The 19,897-nt window shown below is 40.8% G+C and overlaps 2 protein-coding genes across 11 annotated transcripts in view; both read right to left on the reverse strand.

Annotated features, from left to right (window-relative positions):
• Positions 1-205: 205 nt before the first annotated feature.
• On the reverse strand, positions 206-8,512 carry hp1bp3 (heterochromatin protein 1, binding protein 3). Of its 2 annotated transcripts, XM_041034536.1 has the most exons (13): positions 8,361-8,512; positions 7,810-7,890; positions 6,998-7,226; positions 6,147-6,209; positions 5,885-6,041; positions 5,641-5,784; positions 5,451-5,510; positions 5,037-5,176; positions 4,308-4,398; positions 3,160-3,319; positions 2,588-2,699; positions 2,176-2,337; positions 206-1,874 (listed from the first exon to the last, which is right to left on the reverse strand). In XM_041034536.1, the coding sequence occupies exons 2-13, from the start codon at positions 7,874-7,876 to the stop codon at positions 1,352-1,354; spliced, it is 1,908 nt and encodes a 635-aa protein (XP_040890470.1). In that variant the 5' UTR covers positions 7,877-7,890; positions 8,361-8,512; the 3' UTR covers positions 206-1,351. The 2 variants fall into 2 exon arrangements, with proteins under 2 accessions (XP_040890470.1, XP_040890472.1); XM_041034538.1 differs by lacking the exon at positions 6,147-6,209.
• A 2,183-nt stretch (positions 8,513-10,695) lies between these two features.
• The window catches only part of eif4g3a (eukaryotic translation initiation factor 4 gamma, 3a), a 45,774-nt gene continuing 36,572 nt past the window's right edge, over positions 10,696-19,897 (reverse strand). For all 9 annotated transcript variants that reach the window (XM_041033526.1, XM_041033523.1, XM_041033525.1 and 6 more), the window contains 12 exons: positions 18,420-18,510; positions 17,239-17,356; positions 16,603-16,826; positions 15,992-16,104; positions 15,399-15,571; positions 14,704-14,829; positions 14,421-14,502; positions 14,091-14,189; positions 13,721-13,867; positions 12,985-13,066; positions 12,700-12,846; positions 10,696-11,707 (listed from right to left, as the gene is read on the reverse strand). In XM_041033526.1, the coding sequence (XP_040889460.1) occupies positions 11,526-11,707; positions 12,700-12,846; positions 12,985-13,066; positions 13,721-13,867; positions 14,091-14,189; positions 14,421-14,502; positions 14,704-14,829; positions 15,399-15,571; positions 15,992-16,104; positions 16,603-16,826; positions 17,239-17,356; positions 18,420-18,510 (1,584 nt within the window). In that variant the 3' untranslated portion in view covers positions 10,696-11,525. The remainder of the gene's footprint in view (positions 11,708-12,699; positions 12,847-12,984; positions 13,067-13,720; positions 13,868-14,090; positions 14,190-14,420; positions 14,503-14,703; positions 14,830-15,398; positions 15,572-15,991; positions 16,105-16,602; positions 16,827-17,238; positions 17,357-18,419; positions 18,511-19,897) is intronic.

The following is a 19,897-nucleotide window of genomic DNA, read 5'->3' on the forward strand; positions in this document are numbered from 1 at the left end:
TGAAGATCTGCAGAGCCTTGTAATTATTATAAGAAAAATAATAATTCTCGAATAATATTGTCAATGTCAATAAATCTAAATGTGTCTGTTTCTGTCTGTACATTTGGCTTTGACAGTAATGCCATACATTCAAACACAAAAACAAAATGGGTGAGATTCCAGGAAGTGAAATTGTTAAATGTGGTGAATCACTTATATTGTTCAGTTTGTCATTTCAAAATCCCTTTAATAAAAGTACAGGGACCCCCACCCCCCCCAGTTTGGAAGCATAGTATTAATTTATGGTAACCATCAACTTTAAAAACAAAACAAAAAAAGCTAAAATCACTTTATGTTTTGAAATCGTGAAAAAAAATTCTCCCCACTCAATTAAATGATTAAGGTTACAGCAAGTTTACAAATATAGCCATTTTATTAATGACTTGGAAAAAAAGCTTAACAACACAAGGAATACATGCATGCAGGGTATGTATGAGCTATTATCCTCCTTTTTCTTATTCACAACACACATTTCTTACAGTTTTGTACTGAATTACAGCTGTGAAGCGATAAAATCAATTTATGTATATGCTTGTTTACACACACAAATTTAAAAAAAATACTTTTTACCCAATGTGCCTTGTTTTGAAATGAATACTAATATAGTGTTTTATCCTCTATCAAGTCCTCAACCTGGCACCAGCAGGCCTAATCTTTTCTAGGGGCATTTTTCGTTTGTTTGTTGGTTTGCTTTAAATAAACAAAAATCAAAAATATAATTATATCAGGACAAATATGGATGGAATTCAGATTCTGATGTGGCCATGCGTGGCCACAGATGTGTCCAGGACACAGGACAACAGCCTTAAAATCTGTTTTTATAAAATATTAATATTAGTAACTGTTTAAACTTTTCAACCCCATTCAACTTAAAATGGGCGTTCTTTTCATCCCTCCATAACACTGATATCTCACTTCATTTGATATTAGGAATGTGTGCTGCCAATGCCTACAGAGTCGATGAGGAAGAGATATATATAAAACCGAAGTCACTACAAGGCTCTAGTTACAGTATGTCGGATCCTGCTATGGTTTCCCGAGCTGGCAGCTGGTCACACATCAGTTTTAACGGCAACACTAACTGAGCTTTTCTACACATGGTGATTAAAAGCAAAATTTGGAAACTCTCAATGTACAGTAAACTTAGTATTAGGATAAGATAACATTCTTTTTCTACAATAGAAATAAAAAAAAAAACCTACTGCCCCATTAAAAAGGGAGAAACAATGATAAAAAGAGAGAGCGCACTGAAACAAAGCGGCAGACTGCTGCGTATCAAGAGCGGCCCAGTTCGTGGAAGGCGCTCCAGGGCTCAGTATTTCCCTCTCTTTGACTTTCGAGTGGACTGCTTGCTGCTCTTGGCCCCTCTTTTGACTGCAGGCTCCTCAGAAGATGGCTCTTCACGCTCAGGTTGCCTGGATCCACTTTTGGTCGCCGGCTTTTTAACTGTGGGCTTCTCAGGGATCGACTCCTCGGGTTTAGATCGCTTTGAGCCGCTCCTCGTTTCCTTTGTGGCCACAGCCTCCTCGTCGGACGACTCTTTGGACACAGGTCGCTTCGTCGCCCTTTTGTTCAGCTTTTTAACGGCTGGTGTTTTGGGCTTTTTTGCAGGAGCTCCTCTCTTCACAGGTGTGGCTTTAGATGGCGGTGTGGATTCCTTCTTAGAAGCTGTCTGTTTCTTTCCCGGCCTCTTGGCTGAAGACACTGCTTTCTTGGCTGGAGACTTCTTTGCGAGGGCGCCTCCCCTGCCTTTAGCTTTCGACTGACTAGCGCTCCGAGATTTCTTGGTTGGTACAGGGCGACGAGCCTTGGGTGGAGGCCTCTTCTGAGGTTTCCTAAGAGTAACGTGAACAGGAAGAAGTTCCTTAAATGGAAGGACGCTAACTATACACACATGAAAACAGTAATCCCTATACACTGACTTGAAACCACACAATTATTTAAAGAGGAAGAACATTTGACCCCAGTTGTAATTTCTGGGGCTCCATCTTCAAATCTAAGCGACGCTTATAACACACGGATTGAACCAAATTCTTTAACATGTATCATTATATTTTCTTAGACTTAATCATCTTGTTTTGATGGGGAAATTCCCTGCAGGCCCTGTTTTTAGGAATATTATCTTTCTACACCCACCTCTTACGAGGGGGGGCTTCGTCTTCAGACTCTTCCTCCTCTTCTGATTCTTCCTCGTCCTCATCCTCATCAGAAGACTCAACCGTCCGCCTCCGCTTGGGTGGAGGTGGAGCGTTTTTCTTCTGAATCTCTTTGAACTTTTCTGGGTAGAGGGTGGTCGGACTAAAGACACAAATCAAAATGAAAAGATATGACAAAGCATATAAAACTGCCAAACATCCACATTCAGCTGGCAAAAATCTCAAAAAAAAAAACAAAAACAAAACAATCTACATAACATATCAATTATTTAAACTTTGTCAAAATATTTACTATGGAAGCATTGGGTCAGAGTGTGATTTTAAAAAAAATGCATTCTGAGCATTAAACGCTTAATTAACTGAACCCTTTTCACCGACTGTAGTTCATGTACCTCGGGTAGAAGGGGAATGAGAGCTGGTAGGTGCCAGTGAAGCCGTGACCAGTGATCTGCTCCATCCATCCCAGTACTTTACACTTTGTCAGGGTCCTCCTCAATTTGGCCACTAAAGGAAATAGGTCCCATTTTAGTACCATCACTGTGGATGCAAAAACCTCGCTACACAAATCTCATCATGCAGCGGCACAAACAGTTTAAACACACAAATCTACCCTGTGGCCTTGAAACGTGGATGTAAAAGGTTTCATCCTTAAAAAAAAGCAGTCTCCACTGATTATGGTAAAAAAAAACAACAACACATCAAAACATCCATGGAAGCTTTTTAAATACTCTAGCAGCACAATCCACTTCTCTGCAGTACATTTTTTCACCAAGAAAGACTAAACGCATAAGGTCTGTATCAGTACCCATTGATGTGTCCGAGAACCAACCAACTACCTCCAATGACAATTTTGAGAAAATTTAAAGTTCTTTTCCAACTCTAAACTATTAATCTGGAAAGACTTTACTTCTCTCAGTTCACCCTCTGAGTTAAGCCCAATTTCTTTGAGTATTTGGAGTCTCACCTAATTGGTACTCTTTCCTGTCCTTGTTGGCGTCTACTAGGTATCTGCGTAGGGTGGTGGTACTGCAGGTTTTAGGTTCATTCATGGCTGTGATGGCAGCTGTGATGGCATCCTCCAGGGTGCCGCCCTTCAGCAGGACCTGGTTCCCGGTACGCTTCAACTGTGACAGTCGGATACAAACATTTTTATGACACATGGTTTGGTTTATAGTGCACTCACAGGGTTCTCATTCTTTTCAAGAGATCTTTTTTTCAAGTACTTTACTGGGCCATTTTTTAGTGATGATCATTTTACTTTTTCTACCATTCTCCATGGCTGGATAATCGGTCAACTGTTTTCCAGGACATGTGAGAACCCTTGTTCAGATGACAGCTGCACGGACGGGCCAATTAATTGAATAGATGTTCAAAACAGAACAAAATTCTCTGGTTTCAGACCCTCAAATATCATTTTTTTCTGGTTTCCTTTGTGTGTTTGGGTTTTGAAGACGTCCTCTTGGGTTTTGGGAAAACAGGATTAACATTTATCAATTTTCAGACATTTTTTTTTTTACAAAGTGCTTTACTGATAACAAAATGTAACTGTTATTTGCAGCCTTAAGCCAGACATACACAGAGGCAGCCTGTCATTTGCATCTCACTGAATCTGTAGCCTTTAGCTGTGTTTTTGTTATGTTGCCTGTATGAGAAGGAGAGAAAAGCCCTGTCATAGAGTTTACTGACACTTGAAAAACACTTTTATTTCCCCCTGGTTTTCTTGCTTTACAGGGAATATTACCTGACAATATCTCGCAATATCTAATATTACCCAAACAGTATAATAACACAGTGATGCTCGAGCTGGCACATGGAGACAAAGCAGGTTCTGAAAAGGTTCAGTGTGGGCACATCTTACGTTTCAAACTGACCATACAAGACATCAGCGATTAGTGACGCTGAAAGTAAAATTTAACAAATGAGCTTTGTCCTGTTAAAGGCTAACAAATACACAGACAACAGATGGCTGAGAGCAGAACGTGACATAGACCTTGTGACAAACACTTCATCTTTGTCCACCACACTGGTTTTAAGCTCATCAACCAGAGCCCAGTCATTTATGTCTCTCGTTTTGGAAGAAAAATTAGTCAAACACGTTATGAAGAACTTTACCTGGAAGGTCCCTCTGGCTCCTTTCCCAGTGATCTGCTCCAGTTGTCCTTTTTCTACAGCCCTCACTAAAGCTGTCTTTAGGACCTCTGGCCTAAGGGTGAACCAGTCAATAAATCATTTATACTGTATATTCAAATGATCCCAGCTAGGTTGCATCTAACATTTTATATCCTTAATTGTTTAATAATGTACCGTAATTTCCGGACTATTGAGCGCACCTGAATATAAGCCACACCCACAAAATTTAAAAAGAAAAAAAATTGTACATATATAGGCCGCACTTGTCCATAAGCCGCAGATGTCTATGTTGTAACATGATATTTACACAGAAAGATTTTTTATTAACTTTTAATTAAATAAATGCTTTTTTCTGAACAGTGCCTGTAACACGGCAGTAACATGAAAGTAAAACGGCTGGTTAAAAAAAATAAAAAATACAGTAGCCTACCAGAAAAGTCATTGATGCTATCTTCCTCTCACTGCGCACTAAAACAACTGAAGTCGTCTTCTTCAGTGTCAGAATTGAACAGCCCAGAATTATTTCGTCACACACTGTCTCTCTTTCGTTGTTTTCGTTAAAAATCATTAAATTAGCCGCATCATTGCTTAAGCCGCAGGGTTCAAAGCGTGTGAAAAAAGTAGCAGCTTATAGTCCGGAAATTAAGATATTCATTTATTTTTACAGTTGGTCAAAGTAGGTGTAATGCTCAGACACTAGCTGTACTGTACTTGTTCTCGATGTTGAAGCTGGGGAAGTGCTGCTCCAGGTATTTCTTGATCAGATTGTAGGAGGCCTCCTTGGGCTCACAGAGCCGAGTGATGATGAGTGGAAGAGCGTCTCCCAAAGACTCCTGCTTCTGAGCCAATTTCTAAAACACCATCCATTTACAGACGATTACAACCAAACACATCCCAGTCTCAGAGAGAAAAACGGGAGAAGGAAACTGTTGACACTACATCTTTAACATAAGAATTAGATTAAATTACACCAGTGGAATATTATATGGTATTTTGATACTGAGCACAACCTTTGTTGTATCTGTGTGAGCTCTGGTCTAAAAACACACTAAGAATGTGTGATAAAACTGAAGTACCAGGTACAAATTGTATATCACTTCACTTCCTACCACTGCTGTCACATACCTTAGACAAAGAGGCCTGTTTCCCAATGGTGAAGGTTCCTGAAAGGCCTTTACCCTTCAGCTGTGCCAGAGAAAGAGACAACAATGAGAGACAGACATTTTTGATGAAAAACATGCTACTTCCTCTTCCAGAGACAGAGCTTTTATTCATATTCCTACATAGGAGAAATATTAGAAGTAACGTTCTTTACCTGTTTGATGGTGCCCTTCTCCAAATGCTTCTTCATTGCTTTCTTAATGAGAAACTTCTTCTTGTCGAGCTCCATCCCCGGGTATTTTTTCACAATGTATTTCATGACAGACTGGTATGAAACCCCAGACTTGTCGTTACAAGACTGCAAAGAAATAAAAAAAAATATATATCACACAAAAAGGGAAAAATGAAAATACGCGACTGACTGTGGTGAGACATGGATTTGCAAAGTTTGTACACACCATTATAGCTTCAATGAGGATATTATCCACTTTGTTCTGAGTGCCTGCAAAGTTGGTAACAGGGAGCTTTTTGCTGGCATTGACGCTAGCCCACGCAGGGATCGTCCTTTTCACCTTCTTGACTTTGGCTTTCTCGTACTTGTAGCCATCCTTCAACCTGTCGCCAAAAGGAGCAAGAAACAAGTTCAGTGAAGTGGGTCGATTCTTTAGAAGCGATATTTCACTGTGATTGTTGCCACCCTTATCTTTATCACATCCTCACCTTAGTAGGAGAACATAGCAGTGTGTTGCACATTGTCCCGCCGCGCAGTCCTTGCATTTGTCACTTTGTCCGTTTGTCACCGACGGGAAAGACAAAATGAAGTTTCAGAACATCTGTCTTAATGACCACCATAATAATTTGACCCTAAGTGGTTTTCTATGCTACTGAGCTGTGTGCAGAAAGGTGAATGTTTGCTTTGTCGAGGTCTGGGAGAAGAAAAGGAGGAGAAATTACCAAAATTACAAGTTATTAACTTGGGAAGCAAAGCTTAATATACCTAATTCATTGCCTACAGATAAATGGACTGGGCTTCCGTGCGCATTTTGAACAACTGGTCATTACTTTCACTTAAAAAAACTTTGTCCATGAGGCTTGTGAACTTTCCAAACAATGTGATCACCTACGACTAAACTTATGGGCTTTTTTCTAGAAGTTAAAACGCATTTTGCTCAGTTTCATTTTTTCAAATAAGTGGGAAAAAGAAATCATTATCTGAGTATTTTTATGAAATGTATGTAAATGCACAGTAAATAATGCGTCTTTGTTTGAGTTTCCAGGATTGTACTGAGCTGGTAACAAATTGTCAGACTTTCTTAACGCCAACGTCCTCTCCTCCTGGACTCCTCCAAGACAAGGCAAAGGGACTGGTACATCTGTCTGACAACTATGTAAAGAGGGGATGAATGTGGCTGTGACAGGTAACATCTTTTGGAAATGCAACACTGCAACCACAAGAGGAGCAGTCTGCTGTTATCCAGCAGAGGTAAGGATAATATAAGCAGATAAAAGTGCTATCAAAGTGAAATATCGCAGTGTTCAGAGTTGCACACTAGCTCTCTGGTGAGACTCACTCTTTCTTCTCTGTCCCCTTGCCTCCCTTCTCTGCCTCGGCGCTTTCATCCGCCTTCTCTCCGTTCTCTGTGGGCTCCGTTTCGGGCTCCGTCTCAGGCTCTGTCTCGCCCGCCGTCTCGCCCGTCACCTCACCTGCCGCCTCACCCTCCTCCACCTCGGCTGGTGCAGCTGAAGGTGCCGCCTGCTCCTCGTCAGCAGAGGGCGACTCCTCGGAGGAGGCTTCAGGCTCTGAGAGGAGACGTTCATAGACATTTAAGTAGAAAAAAAAAGTATACTGGTGGCATTTACAAATAGCAATAACCCTTTTGGCACTTTTGCCTTTATTTATAGGCAACAGCGTAGAGAAGGGGTCTTTAAACCTTTCTACCCTGGCATCCGAAACTGAAATACAGTATAGTCCTGGAACCAAAGTTCATGAATGTGTAATTAACCACCATAACATCTCAAACAAAACACTATAAATAAGAAGAAGAGATATTAGCAGCTCAAATTCTGTAAATCATTTCATAACTTGTTTTACTTTAATAAAATAAATAAATAAATAAATAAATACACACACTGACTCACTCATTCACTGGGGAAACATAAAACACAAAAAAAACTGCTGTACTTGACTGTCATACTATTGCTCAGGTTTGGGGACCTAGTCCTGTGATGAAAGGTTGTGTAAACAAACTTGGGATGACCACACATCCACCTCCAGACTCAATATCCAGACCACAGTGTATGGCTGCGGGGGTTGTGACGGGGGTGAAATCTGACGGTGCGTTCAGGGGTCTTCAGCCCAGGTGGTGGACGACCCCGGCCTCACCTTTCTCTGCTGCAGCGGAGATGGCCTTCTCCTGGGTTGGAGTCGCTGCTGCTCGGCGTATCGGCATCACACGAGATTTACCTACGTGGAGAAAATCACACGCATCAGAACCCACCGGGAGAGCACATCGGGACAGCACCGGTTTGAGGCCCGCTCTGTGCACCGTTTGCGCGCGGTGAGACCGCCGGAGCCACTTTCATTCATTGAGGCCCATTATCCTCAAATAGAAGAAAATGTGCGCTTGTGTTTGCGAAACGCAGACCACCTTCGAGGCGATACACGGCCGCTCGGCTCACCCTCCAGCCTCTGCCAGTAAATTTCGATCATTTTCACACGAGCCGGAACACGACCTGCGATAAATTCTCGTCAATTTCGCCATTTTGTCCGTCGGTTTACACACACAGTGATGGCGTCGCACAAGGAAGATCAAATTCATTTCAGTTGCATGGAGTAAAAAAAAGAAAACACGCCGGCCTGTGATGTTTCCCAACTACGCGTCCGTGCAACTACACATTTAGCTACTAAACTATCGCAGTGCGAGTGAAACTTACCTTTTATCTGACGAGAAAAAGTGGGATACTTTAGAGTAAATTTCTGCACGGTCCTTTATTTAGATCTCTCTGTTTACGAGCCCCGCCCCATTACGACCGTTTGTCACGTCGCCGCGTCACACAGCACGTCGAAGGATTCCCACTGTCATGGCCGCCGACGTCAGCGATTCAAATCTTTTTTTGTTTTCTCTTTAGAACCCGAACTACAAAATTAAACACAGACAGGACTGTTTGTCAGCATTTCCACTGCTGTTGTGTAGTTAGACGACCGAAGCTAGTGGATAAGAGGCTAAAGTTTTACTTTAAACTTTCTTAAAAGCTCAAACATGGAGGTTCTGTATCAATACAATCCGAGCGCCTCTTTGTTTTAACTATGAACTATGACGATGAAACCAGTTGTTACCGTCTGAAGATAAAAGAAACTAAACTTCTTTTGAGGTTTTGTTTGAACGTCCATGGCTAAGGCTCACGGGAGATGTAGTTCTTCACTGCAAACCAAACCAAATAGTTAAACCTTGGTTAAAATTGAAAGACGAAGTTTAATGTACATGTCGGTGTCATTGTTCCCCCAGACACCCAGAAACCAACCAGTACTTCAGACCAGACAGGATTAGCTGACGGATTGATTGGCAGACAATGATAATCAGTCATTAAAGTCATACTTATAAGGAGAAAATGCTCTTGTCCCTACCAAATTGTGAATATTTGCTAGTTTCTTATATTTTAAAATCAACATGTTTGTATTTTTAACAGCTGGTCAGACGAGTTAATTATTAATTTACCACAGTTAACAACTGTTTGGCGTTTTATACACTAAAGAATCAGTCACTCAAATTAAAAAAAAAAAAAAAAAAAAAAAAAAAAATCTGTTGATAATGAAAACAATTGTTGGTTGCAGCCTTACAGTACTTCTGTGATGAAATAATACTACTGTGCCTGAGGTTTTCTGAGTGTTAATTATTTGACACAGAAACAATTTGATAAAACAACTTTACAGCAAATAAGCTCTATAAACTAAAAGAGTTAATATTTAATACTTGATTTTAACAAGACCCATAGATAATATTCTGCTTTAGTGCTGGAAATTTTCTAACAATTTTGGAGTGAATTAAATTATGTAGACTCGAATGATATGGAGTAAACCTCCGGCTTTTGGGGCCCCTGGAGATCTCAAGTTTGGATCACCAGCCAGGCAAAATGGGCAACTGCTCCCTGGGGCGACCTAATAAACTTTGAATATAGACAGGAAACTCCAGTGTGATGATTCAAAACCTGATGAAAGAGACCATTCATGGGAAATAACTGAACTGAAAGCTAGTGGAACTAAGGTAAACTAGAAAACATGCAAGAAAGAATCTCTACAGTGACAGCAGAGGTGGTAGGTCGCTCTAATGCCGACGACCCAATCCTTTTGTTAAAATGTAAAGAAACTCAGCTTTTACTGTTAAGCACAGTGGTAGATACATGTTTAGTGTAGCACATAGACAGAACTTGTTTCAGCTTTCACACATCACTGTAAACTGACTATTTCAGGTTTTGGACTTTGGTTCAGACAAAACAAGACATATGAAGATGTCACCTTCAGCTTCTCAGTTATTTTCATTAGAGAGGACTTCTTTACATTGCTTGTTTTGTCTGAAAAATAGTTAAAACACAAAGAAACAATGACACTGAACAGAAAATCATCACTATCAAGAAGCTGGAAGGAATTCATTGAAAAAATGACTTAAAAATGATTAACCGATAATCAGAAAAGTTGCTAATAAATATAATTACTTTCTAATTACAGCTCTTTTCTCCGTGTTCCCTATGGGTGCCTAAAATGTGTTTTGGGTGACCTGGTAAGCAGGTGACCACACAGACGTTTTAATATGTATGAAACTGCGTGTCTAGTCACATTGAAACACATCACAAATAGATATATACGCAATCTAGATACACAAATATTAAAAGTGTGATAAAAAAAAAAAACAAGAAAATATACAGCGATGAACTGCTAAGACACTTTAAAATACTGATTGTTTTGTCGATGCTTCAGTGACTCAGCAGACCAAAGGGTCGGGTGGTACCCACGTCGTGAATTCTGGGCCGGATGCCAGCTGGTCCCTCATCTGCTTCTCCTGGTCATGTCCAACAGCTCTACTGAAGATGCTAAGGCGTCGCCCAAAACAAGAAAACTGAAACATTAGCTCAGTTTATTAATACACACACACACACACACACACACATTACGTCATACCAGAGCCACCAGAAGCAAAAAAAAAAAGAAAATCTGGCAACCCACACCTGCAAACACCAACCATCCAAAGAACAAACCATGAGAATCAGCCTTTTTTTAAATACCTTTTTTGTCTTTAATGTATTTACAAGCATTTAATCTGCTCTGTAGGTCTGAAGTATTACAAGCATTTCATGTTGAGCGACCCTGGCCATTTGCTTTTTAAAGTTGCATTTTTTTGCTCATTTCATTTGAATGTATCCGGTTTGTTTGTCTGCGTTTGTTTTGCCAGTTCTGTGGACTGACTTGCATCGTTTCTTGAATGCATACCTCTACCTCTCACGAGGTGTATGTACATATCAACGCAGAGCAAGCCGAGGCTTTCTGGTTATTAGGAGAGAACCCTTGACCTCAGACGTCATACATGGACAACGTTAACAGTTCCTGTGCATCCACTCATTTTTATCTCTGCTTCCCCTTCATCCCAAAATAATTTTGTTTTACCCTGTTTTAAATCAAACAGCATGGAGTCCAGGGAGGCTATTCATTTCACAATTATTATTTTGTTATTATAATTAATTATATTGTTATTTCTGTTCTGTTGTTGTGAGCATCTGCAAATGTTAAATAACTTTCATATTTGCAGTCCTTAAAAAAATAATAAATTAAAGAGTCCAGAACCTATGTATCTTTTAAGTCTCTTCTTAAAAAGTAACAAAAGAAAAGTAAGTTAAAATTTAAAACAAAAATATTTTCTATGTATAATACAGATATTTAGTGCTTCCGCCGTTGGAATCCAAACTCAAAATGGCGGCATGTTTCAGAACCGTACCGCAGAAAAAAATTCCAGCCGTAAACATGTCGTCCTGCCCACACACCCATTTTGAATGTTTGTTCTGCTGTAAGGATGCAGTCCTACTACGTCATGTCCACGGGTGTCTCCCTCGTCAATTGTCCTCCGACTCCTCCTCTGCCTCCCGCAGCCAAGTGAAGAAGGCCGTAACAGACTTGAGGGCAACGCCCTTACCCTGCTGCTCGGCGGGGTCTTTGCTCGTCTCCCACTTGTAGAACGCGTCCTCGGAGATGACGTCCTCATCATACAGACAGTCAAAGAACATCCGGAGAAGGTCTGAAGACAAGTGGGACAGAGCAAATCAGTCATGTTTTCTGGGATAAGGGATCAGATGAGGGTCAAATATCTGCAGATGCTTTATATTGCAAATAAGAGTGTGGAGTGCGTAGAGTTGGACGCGTGACAAAGACACACCTCAGTAAAGTGTATAAAGTGATGTACAGAAAGTGAACATATTGTGGCTCTTCTGTAAATCCACACAGACCTGACAGTGTCATTGTTCAGGGTTTTGTCAAGATTTACCAAATTAAATTGAACAGCTTTTGAAGATGTTTTTAATACAACACAGAATCACATTTAATGAAGTGAGATGATGAATTATTATCACAATTTTTCAGCACTTCCAGGTAGGTTATAGGTCACAATAATTACTAATGATTCCTAATGTGGAAGGAAGTGTTAATATTGAAAATCATTCCATTTACTTTTTACACCTTCACCAGCAGAGACAAAAAAAAACTATGATGCTCATTATGTTGTGGCAAACTGAAGCACAAGTCTGAGCATCTAATAACCTTTTTTCTCTGAAATGTGGTTAAGAAAAAACGTAATATGAGACCTAACATGTCACATGACTCAGAAGTAGTTTGTTAATATCTTTTGCTTTCTTTTTTTTATCATCTGTAAAACCACGTGATTCAAAACTTTAGATCACCGTGCCTTGTTTGTGGTAGTCATTCTGACTAGTTAAGAACATGAAGAAATCTGTGAAGAAGAAGACTTAAATCTGCACATAACTTTTTGTTATGCCCGCTTTACTGATCATGAATAATTGCTGAATATCAAAGCCATTAAAAAACAAGGGAATGGAAATTTGAACACCTACAGTTCTGTGACAAACAATACAATCTGTTGATGAAATTGATGTGACAAGATCGACAGTTCCAGAACAACTATTAAATGGACCTTGGGCTGAGATTAGATTATCTACAATGCTGTAGACACAACTTAAGTATTCCTGCTCCTAGTTTCATTAGGAGTAAACTTACTTGGAGGCTGATCAAGGGTGACGATCAGCGCCTGAAGTGCATAAAGTGCTTGCAGCTGTCGCTCAGTGTCTGAGTTAAGGTACTTGAGTAATACAGGCAATCTCCTCTGGATGATGGCCGTGTCCACTCGACAGTTGGTGTTATCATCTGTGCAGTAAAGCAGGAGGCAGAGTAAGTGCATGCTGCGCCGCTCCGCTCAGCGTTTGGCAGAGTGTAAATATTGCAATCAGCGGTGCGATTTCAGCGGAATGGAGGAGTCCGTCCTCCAGGTGGCACAGTGCTTACCTTTCACTGCTGCCTTACACACAGCTGTCATCAAAGCCCTCAGGAAGGGAGACGAGCTCATCTGAGATTCATCTAGGTTTGCCTGAGAAATGGAGCAAAGAGCCGGAGGACAAAACACACAATCTGTCAGTTTCACAAGGCTCAACTTAGCAGTGAAGAACAGCAGCGAAGAACAGGAAGCACTTTGAATAAGAATAAAAAACAGAATGTGTTACAAAGTACAGGTGGAAGCAGCGTGGTTGTGTCAGGCTGTGGGAGCAGGAGCGGAGCAGTGTGGCATGATTTTGCCTGATCTGTGGAGCTACAGACACAGACTCCCTCCACAGACGGCCCTGTGTGCAACAGCACAACTGTTACCAGTGGTTTCCTACTGCACCATGTTGTGTTTTTACATGCTGTGATCTGCCCAGACACTCTGACTTCAACCACAACAGATTTCTATTGCCCTTCATTATCCAACATATCACTTAACAACTACTCCTCCAGGGTGGATCTGGTACTCAGTACTGCTATAGGCCACCTTTGCACAACGTTTGTGACTTAATAGACATTTCTCAAACCTGCTTAGATTCAGTAACTTGTTCTTATCCTGCACGGTTACTTCACTGCATGCAACCTAACAGCTGTAAGTAAGCTGTGTCAAAGCTCTGTTAATCATAAAAACCAGACTACCGCTCTCAATTTTAGCCACTGGCTGGCAGAGTTTGGTTGATGACAAACGTGTCACTTGTCATACCTCTACCCAGTCAAAGATCTGCTCGTCACTGGCCATGTCCTCCAGGAGGAGTCTCTCCAGCTGTTGTCTCAGCTCCTCAGGAGACAAGATCCTTCTAGACAGAGCCAACTCAGAGCTGGAGCCGTCCGACTGAATGAACTGGAGTTTCTGTTTGTGTCAAAACGAGAGGACATTGATATGGTGAGGAAGTAATAAATAAGGGACAGATGATGAAATGGAAAAAAAAAAGACAGGAGGGAGAATGATGGAGTGGATTTTAGAAAGTGCTCTTTATCAGCTTGTTAGATTTCAGACAGCTGATGGATGGTGACTGTGAGTTTTCCCATTATAACGATACGTCTTGATTTTAGTGGAAGGCTTTATCACCGACCTGTTGTGAGATGAAAGCCTGGACGTCCTCTCCCTCTGGTAGGAAGTCAGTCCAACTGAGGCCAGATTCCCTCCACAAAGAAGCCACAGTCCTATGGCTCTGTGGAGACAAGACCAGACAACATTACACTTTGATTTATTCCTTTAACTGATTACTGTTAATTGTATAATTATAATAATCACTACGACTAAGATAAACTCCACCGAGGTAACAATAAACAATATTTATATATATTCTTTATCAATCATTAATTCCAGGTGACAGGTACCTCATCTTTGTGTAGAACAAAGTTTAAAAAAAAAAAAAAAAACAGATTAAAGTGTTGCTTACCATTTGTTTGCATAGTATGTGCAGTATTTCAGAAATTAAGATCCCAGCTCTTCCCACAGGAAGCAAAGGTTTGCTTAATTCACTGTGAACAAACAAATTAAATTAAAATTTAAAAGTCTGACAAATATTTCTCCTTCGTACGGAGCTTAGTTTACTGCAAATATGCATCACTGAATGTAAAAACCAAATAACTCTTATGTGACTTTTTTTTTTCAGAGGGTTATTATTTTCTCCTTGAGCGTGAATGAATGACTCAGGTAGTGACGTCTCAGTGTCTCTGTACCTAAAGAGCTCTCTCATAGAGAAGCCCCCTTCCTTCAGCACAGGGCTGAGCAGCTCGGCCAGATATAGCCAGATATGGGGAATGTCGATGGCCATGTCATCCGCTTGATCCAGCGTGTCTGCAAACCTGAGAAAACACAAGGACACGGTGCTGGTTAGACCTCGACCTGCTCGAAAACACGGACAACCAAAATATTTTTCTACTCAAATTATTTTTTAATCCTTTTGGTTTGTAACTAGGAAATGTTTTTATATACCTGAAAAATTTTTTTATCAATCAATCTCTGACAATTTATTTTAAAGGGGCTTTTTTTTTTATCCATTTCATATAAATAAGCAATTAGATTTAAAGAGAAAAACAACTGTTCCTGTAGAAGCCTCTATGCTTAAATGGAAACACAGTACTTCCAGACCAATTCTGTTCCAAATGTCATCTAGACCTTTTCAAAACTGTCATTGTCATTCTCTATTTTCCCTTATTTCCTTACACGTTCTGCAGCACAGTCCAATGTTCCAGTCTCACTTTTAGTTTGTAAATGTGAGTGAAGTGCATCACTTTCAAGAATAAGGTTACACAGCAGCCAATTTTACGAAAAGCAGAGAAACATACAGGACTATGACGACAAGTAGCTTCTTGTCGGTGGAAACGTCTTGATTATTTTAACATAATACAACGCATTAAGCAGGTGAACTGACCCTTTGTAGAACTGGGGTTTGGGCAGGATCCCCTGCTGCACCAGCTGGAAGAGGAGCTGGCCCATGTGGTCCCGTGTGATCTGACTGCGCTCCAGAGTCGACTCCACCCCAACGCGTACGAAGATGTTCAGCTGAGAGCCCAGATCCAGCTCGTCCACACACTGGATAGCCTCCTGCAGAAAACAAAGACACATGATCACGACTGAGTGAAGGGAGCTCAACATGTGTCTGAATTCTGTCATTCTCACGATTCAAAAGCAAATTATTAATCTATACAGTGGTACAGTATTTTATTAAATGCACCAAAAAAAAAAGACTAAACCCATTGATCAGTTCAGTATAAGCTATTTCCTCAAATAACTGCTGACTAAGTGAGTGATTTATTGTTAAAAGAAATGAAGACAAAATACTTTACCTCAAGTCATGTATTTAAAAAGTAAACTGTCTGAATCATAAATGAATCTGCAGGAAAAGTCATTGTTCCATTGTTAAGCAGCAGTTTGTTTACATGCATTAAAACCTTAGCATCTAAAATCACTGAACTCAGGCGCCACGAACTTAATCTAATGCAGATTTTGTTGTGATCTCAGCACCTTGTAATCATTTATGTGCAGGAACTCATCGATGATGGATTTGGATTTCCTCTCTATCTCCTCCTCAGACAGGGCAGGTCTGTCCAGGGTCTGGACCACAGGCTCAGGTTTCACTGCCAATGCAAAAAAAAAAAACAACAGTCACAACAGCGTCTGTCTGTGGTAGATGTCTGTATGGTCTTCTCTGATTAAGCCCCAATACAAGTAACAACCTACTCTTATTCTGAATCTAATGAAACACACACATGAACTTAACATTTCCCAAAGTAAATGAATATATACAGTATATTTGAATATGTATACTTTTAAAGCTGTAAATGAAGATGACAATGAAAATGTTCTGCAGCCACCCTGAGAAAAACTCCATGATGTACACTGTAAATAGCTTAATTGCAATAATTTAAAAAAAATAATTTTTTTTCTACCTAATCTTTTTCTACCTAATCTTTACTTTAAAACAGATAAAAATGGAAATAACAAATTCTCTATAATGAGGAGTTTTGATGGATTAAAAATGGCAGAAAGCAAATATCAGTGTGGAACCAATAAGGACTGTTTGTGTTTCAGTATTTTCATGTATGTCCAGAGCTGCGCAGCACGGCGTGTCTCACCAGGCTCTCTGACTCTGCTGCGCTCCGGCTCTGTTTTGTCCTCAGTGACACTCGGTCTCCGGGGCTCGGCTCCCTCACGCTCCCGGTCTCTTCGTGGCTCCTCTGGGGTTTGACTCTCCAGTAGCTCCTTGGAACTGCCTCCCCTAATGAACGGTCCGGGACGTGATGATGGCGGGGCAGAGATCAGTGGCTTCTCACTGCGCTCTCTGCCTGTACTGCTACGACTGGAGGAGGAGGAGGGGGAAAAGAAAACAAGCAAACAGTGAGTCAGCAAGAATGCAAGAGTAAATGAGGACCGCTGAGAAAGGAGAAATAACTCTATTTGAGTATTGACATTTTCAACCAGTTTGGAACCTGCCCTATTCTGTAACGAAAAACTTCTGGGACAGAGCAGCTTTAAAACCTGCCAGGTACCTTAAGTGAAATTATTGTTATTAAAATGCAAATAGATGCAATCTAAAGCCATAATCACAAAACTAATACCGCTTCCAAATTTAATGGAAATGAGTTAATCAGGGTTTGAAATATCCTGCCAACAGAAGGTCAGACAAATTAGCTATCAGAGGCACAAAGACATCCTCATCAGAGGGCGGTGAAAAACAAACAGGAGCACTACATAAGTCAGCAATGCTTTACCTTCCCAGAGTTCTCCTGGAGTCAAAGTCTGGGTTCTGTGGAGGTGTGGTGGAGGGCTGAGGTGAAGGCGTGGACTGCAGCGCAGAGTAACGGTTGAGGCCAGCTGTCCGTGATAGTTCTGTTATGAAGAGGAAGGAGTTGTAAGAGAAGTGAGTGACAACAACGACCAGGAAATCAAGGGTAGTGTCAAGGTCCAATCCTTTAGAAGAGCGCTGCTTCGACTGACTCACTGTTTACGTTGTATGTAAAAGTTTTATATGTCAAGAGAATACTTAATTCAATGCTCATCAAAAGATTTACGCAAGACGTCGTAAGAACAAAAGTAAGGTGTCCGCATGCTTCAACCATGTGCCTGTTGAATGGTCAACCAAGAATTTAGAATTCGGAGGCTGACAAAGACAATCTCTGCAACTTTCCAAACACGACAATCCAACGTTCACACCCACTTCCATGCAGCGATTGGCCGATTGTGTGGGGGTGGGAAAGCAAACAGGGTCTGACTTTCCTTCTGGCTCTGTTTTTAAAACATTCACATCGTTACTTCTGTCAGTTTTCACGTGCACAAACAGGAGCAACATCACGAAGGCCTTCAAGGAAAGATTTTTCGAAAGTGTGAGCTGCTAAACCCACTTTCCTTTGACAGTTTTTATTGTCCTCCTCCTTAGACTGTGGCTTTTTGGAACAACTATCAACACCTTCAGTTGTGATCGGACGACACCTCGTTTCAAGCGTCCTGACACTTTAACTGTGGGAGGTTTACGCCAGTTGCAGCCACAATCCCATCACACAGATGTCGTAGAGTTATGCAGAGTTAAGTTCTTTCATTTCTTTCCATCTAGTGTAATTGAAACTGCAACAGTTATTTTAAAGATGTTTAAGTGTTACGACTTAAATCGATTCGTCAACAGCTGACATCTGAGCAGCAGACACACACACACACAGAGAGAGAGAGAGAGAGACAGGCAGAAAGCTGAGGGATGTTGGGAAAAAAAAGTTTGGAAGATCAGTTCTCCACCTCTGAGTCAGCCTCTGTGTTTTTGTTTGGTGAGTGGGCCTCTGGGACACAAGAAGAAAAATACTTGGCTGTGTGATGAACCATGTTTGCGCTGTCTACTCAGCTCTGTGCTGTATCTCCAGGTCTTCTTCATGCAATGATGTTTCAGCTCGCTGCGTCATCTCACCTGAGTCGCTGGCCTTGGCTCCTCCACTGCTGCCCTTCACCCACGTGACTTGAGCCCGTGGGCCCAGCTGGATCTTCTCATCCATTTGAGGCTGCAGGAAGAGAATCATTTAAGAACAAACCTCAGTATTCCCAATTTAAAGAAATACACAAGGAAAACAGACAAAAATAGGAGAAAGGACATAATCTGACGACACCCAGCAGAAGCAAAGGCTTCTTTTTTATTCTGCTATTCCAAATGTTAATCCAGGACAAGTGCCAGCCAAAGTGGTGTATCCATAACATACAGTGTTTTTCTTTTTCTAACATGATGTGACAGAACGACTTAGTTAATGAGTGTTCTCCTCTCTGTTCAACTAAACCTGACAGAGTGCATCCAGCAGGTGGAGCACAAAAAAACATAAACTTGCCATGGTTTTTGTTTTTTTTTTTAAACACTGTAGTACCTCATAGATCCAACAGGGGAGACTTTGCACTACTGAACATGTAAACCACAATAATGTGGATCAGATGAGAACAGGGTCAGTTTGTGTAAACAGCTCAATTATGATGATCTACGGGATTCGTCTTAGTTCTGTGTAAACAGGCCTCTGCTGTGCGCAGAAGCTTCCTACCGAAAGAACAGAAACCACCGGTGAGGGTGAGCTCGGGACTTACACGGAAAAACACTTAATAAATGTGAGACAAACTTGTCACGACATGAAGAACGGCATCAACAATTTATCTAAATTACTATGCTGACAACGTTCAACCGTGAGTGAGAGATCAAAACAGCCTGCAGATTCATCAGACTTTCACTCACTCACTCACTCACACACACACAGAACACAGAACACACAAAATGCTGCGTCACAACCTTTCATGCTGTCTGTGATCACGTTCTAATCAGTGGTCATTCCTGATATCACAACAACGCTATATTCAGCTTCTGCTGGTTTGATGGATTATTTAACTAAAGACTTGTACATCACTGAATTGACTGGCTCCTGGCTGAAGGGGTGAAACTGTGAGTGTGAGAGGAAGAAGCATGCTGTGACATTACTGGAGACGTTCTGGTTTCTGGACATCCACTGCTGCTCCTGAGGAGACTGATCTTTTAATAGCCAAACATTATCAAGATATGAAATATCATGACTTGCACACAAATTCCCCTGCTTGTGTCTCTTGCTGGTAATAATCATGTTCAGTATATGACATAAAACATAAGAATCGTGGTTATTTAAATACCTGTATGAATCTTACATCATATAACATTGTATGTTTCTGCCTGTCTGCACCGGAGCATCTCCTAAAGTCCTGACCACGCTTTATGATCCAACATAAATTTTTACATTAAGTGAAGATGTAACTTAATTAATTAAGCTGTCTGACATCTGATCGCTCTGCATTGAAAAATATTGTTTCCCTATAATGGTTTCCTATCATATTTCTTATTACATAGTTAGAGTATTCTCTATTATATTTAATAGAAGACGTCAG

The sequence above is a fragment of the Toxotes jaculatrix genome, chromosome 3 (genome assembly GCF_017976425.1).
Source record: "Toxotes jaculatrix isolate fToxJac2 chromosome 3, fToxJac2.pri, whole genome shotgun sequence".
Classification (NCBI taxonomy): Eukaryota; Metazoa; Chordata; class Actinopteri; family Toxotidae; genus Toxotes; species Toxotes jaculatrix.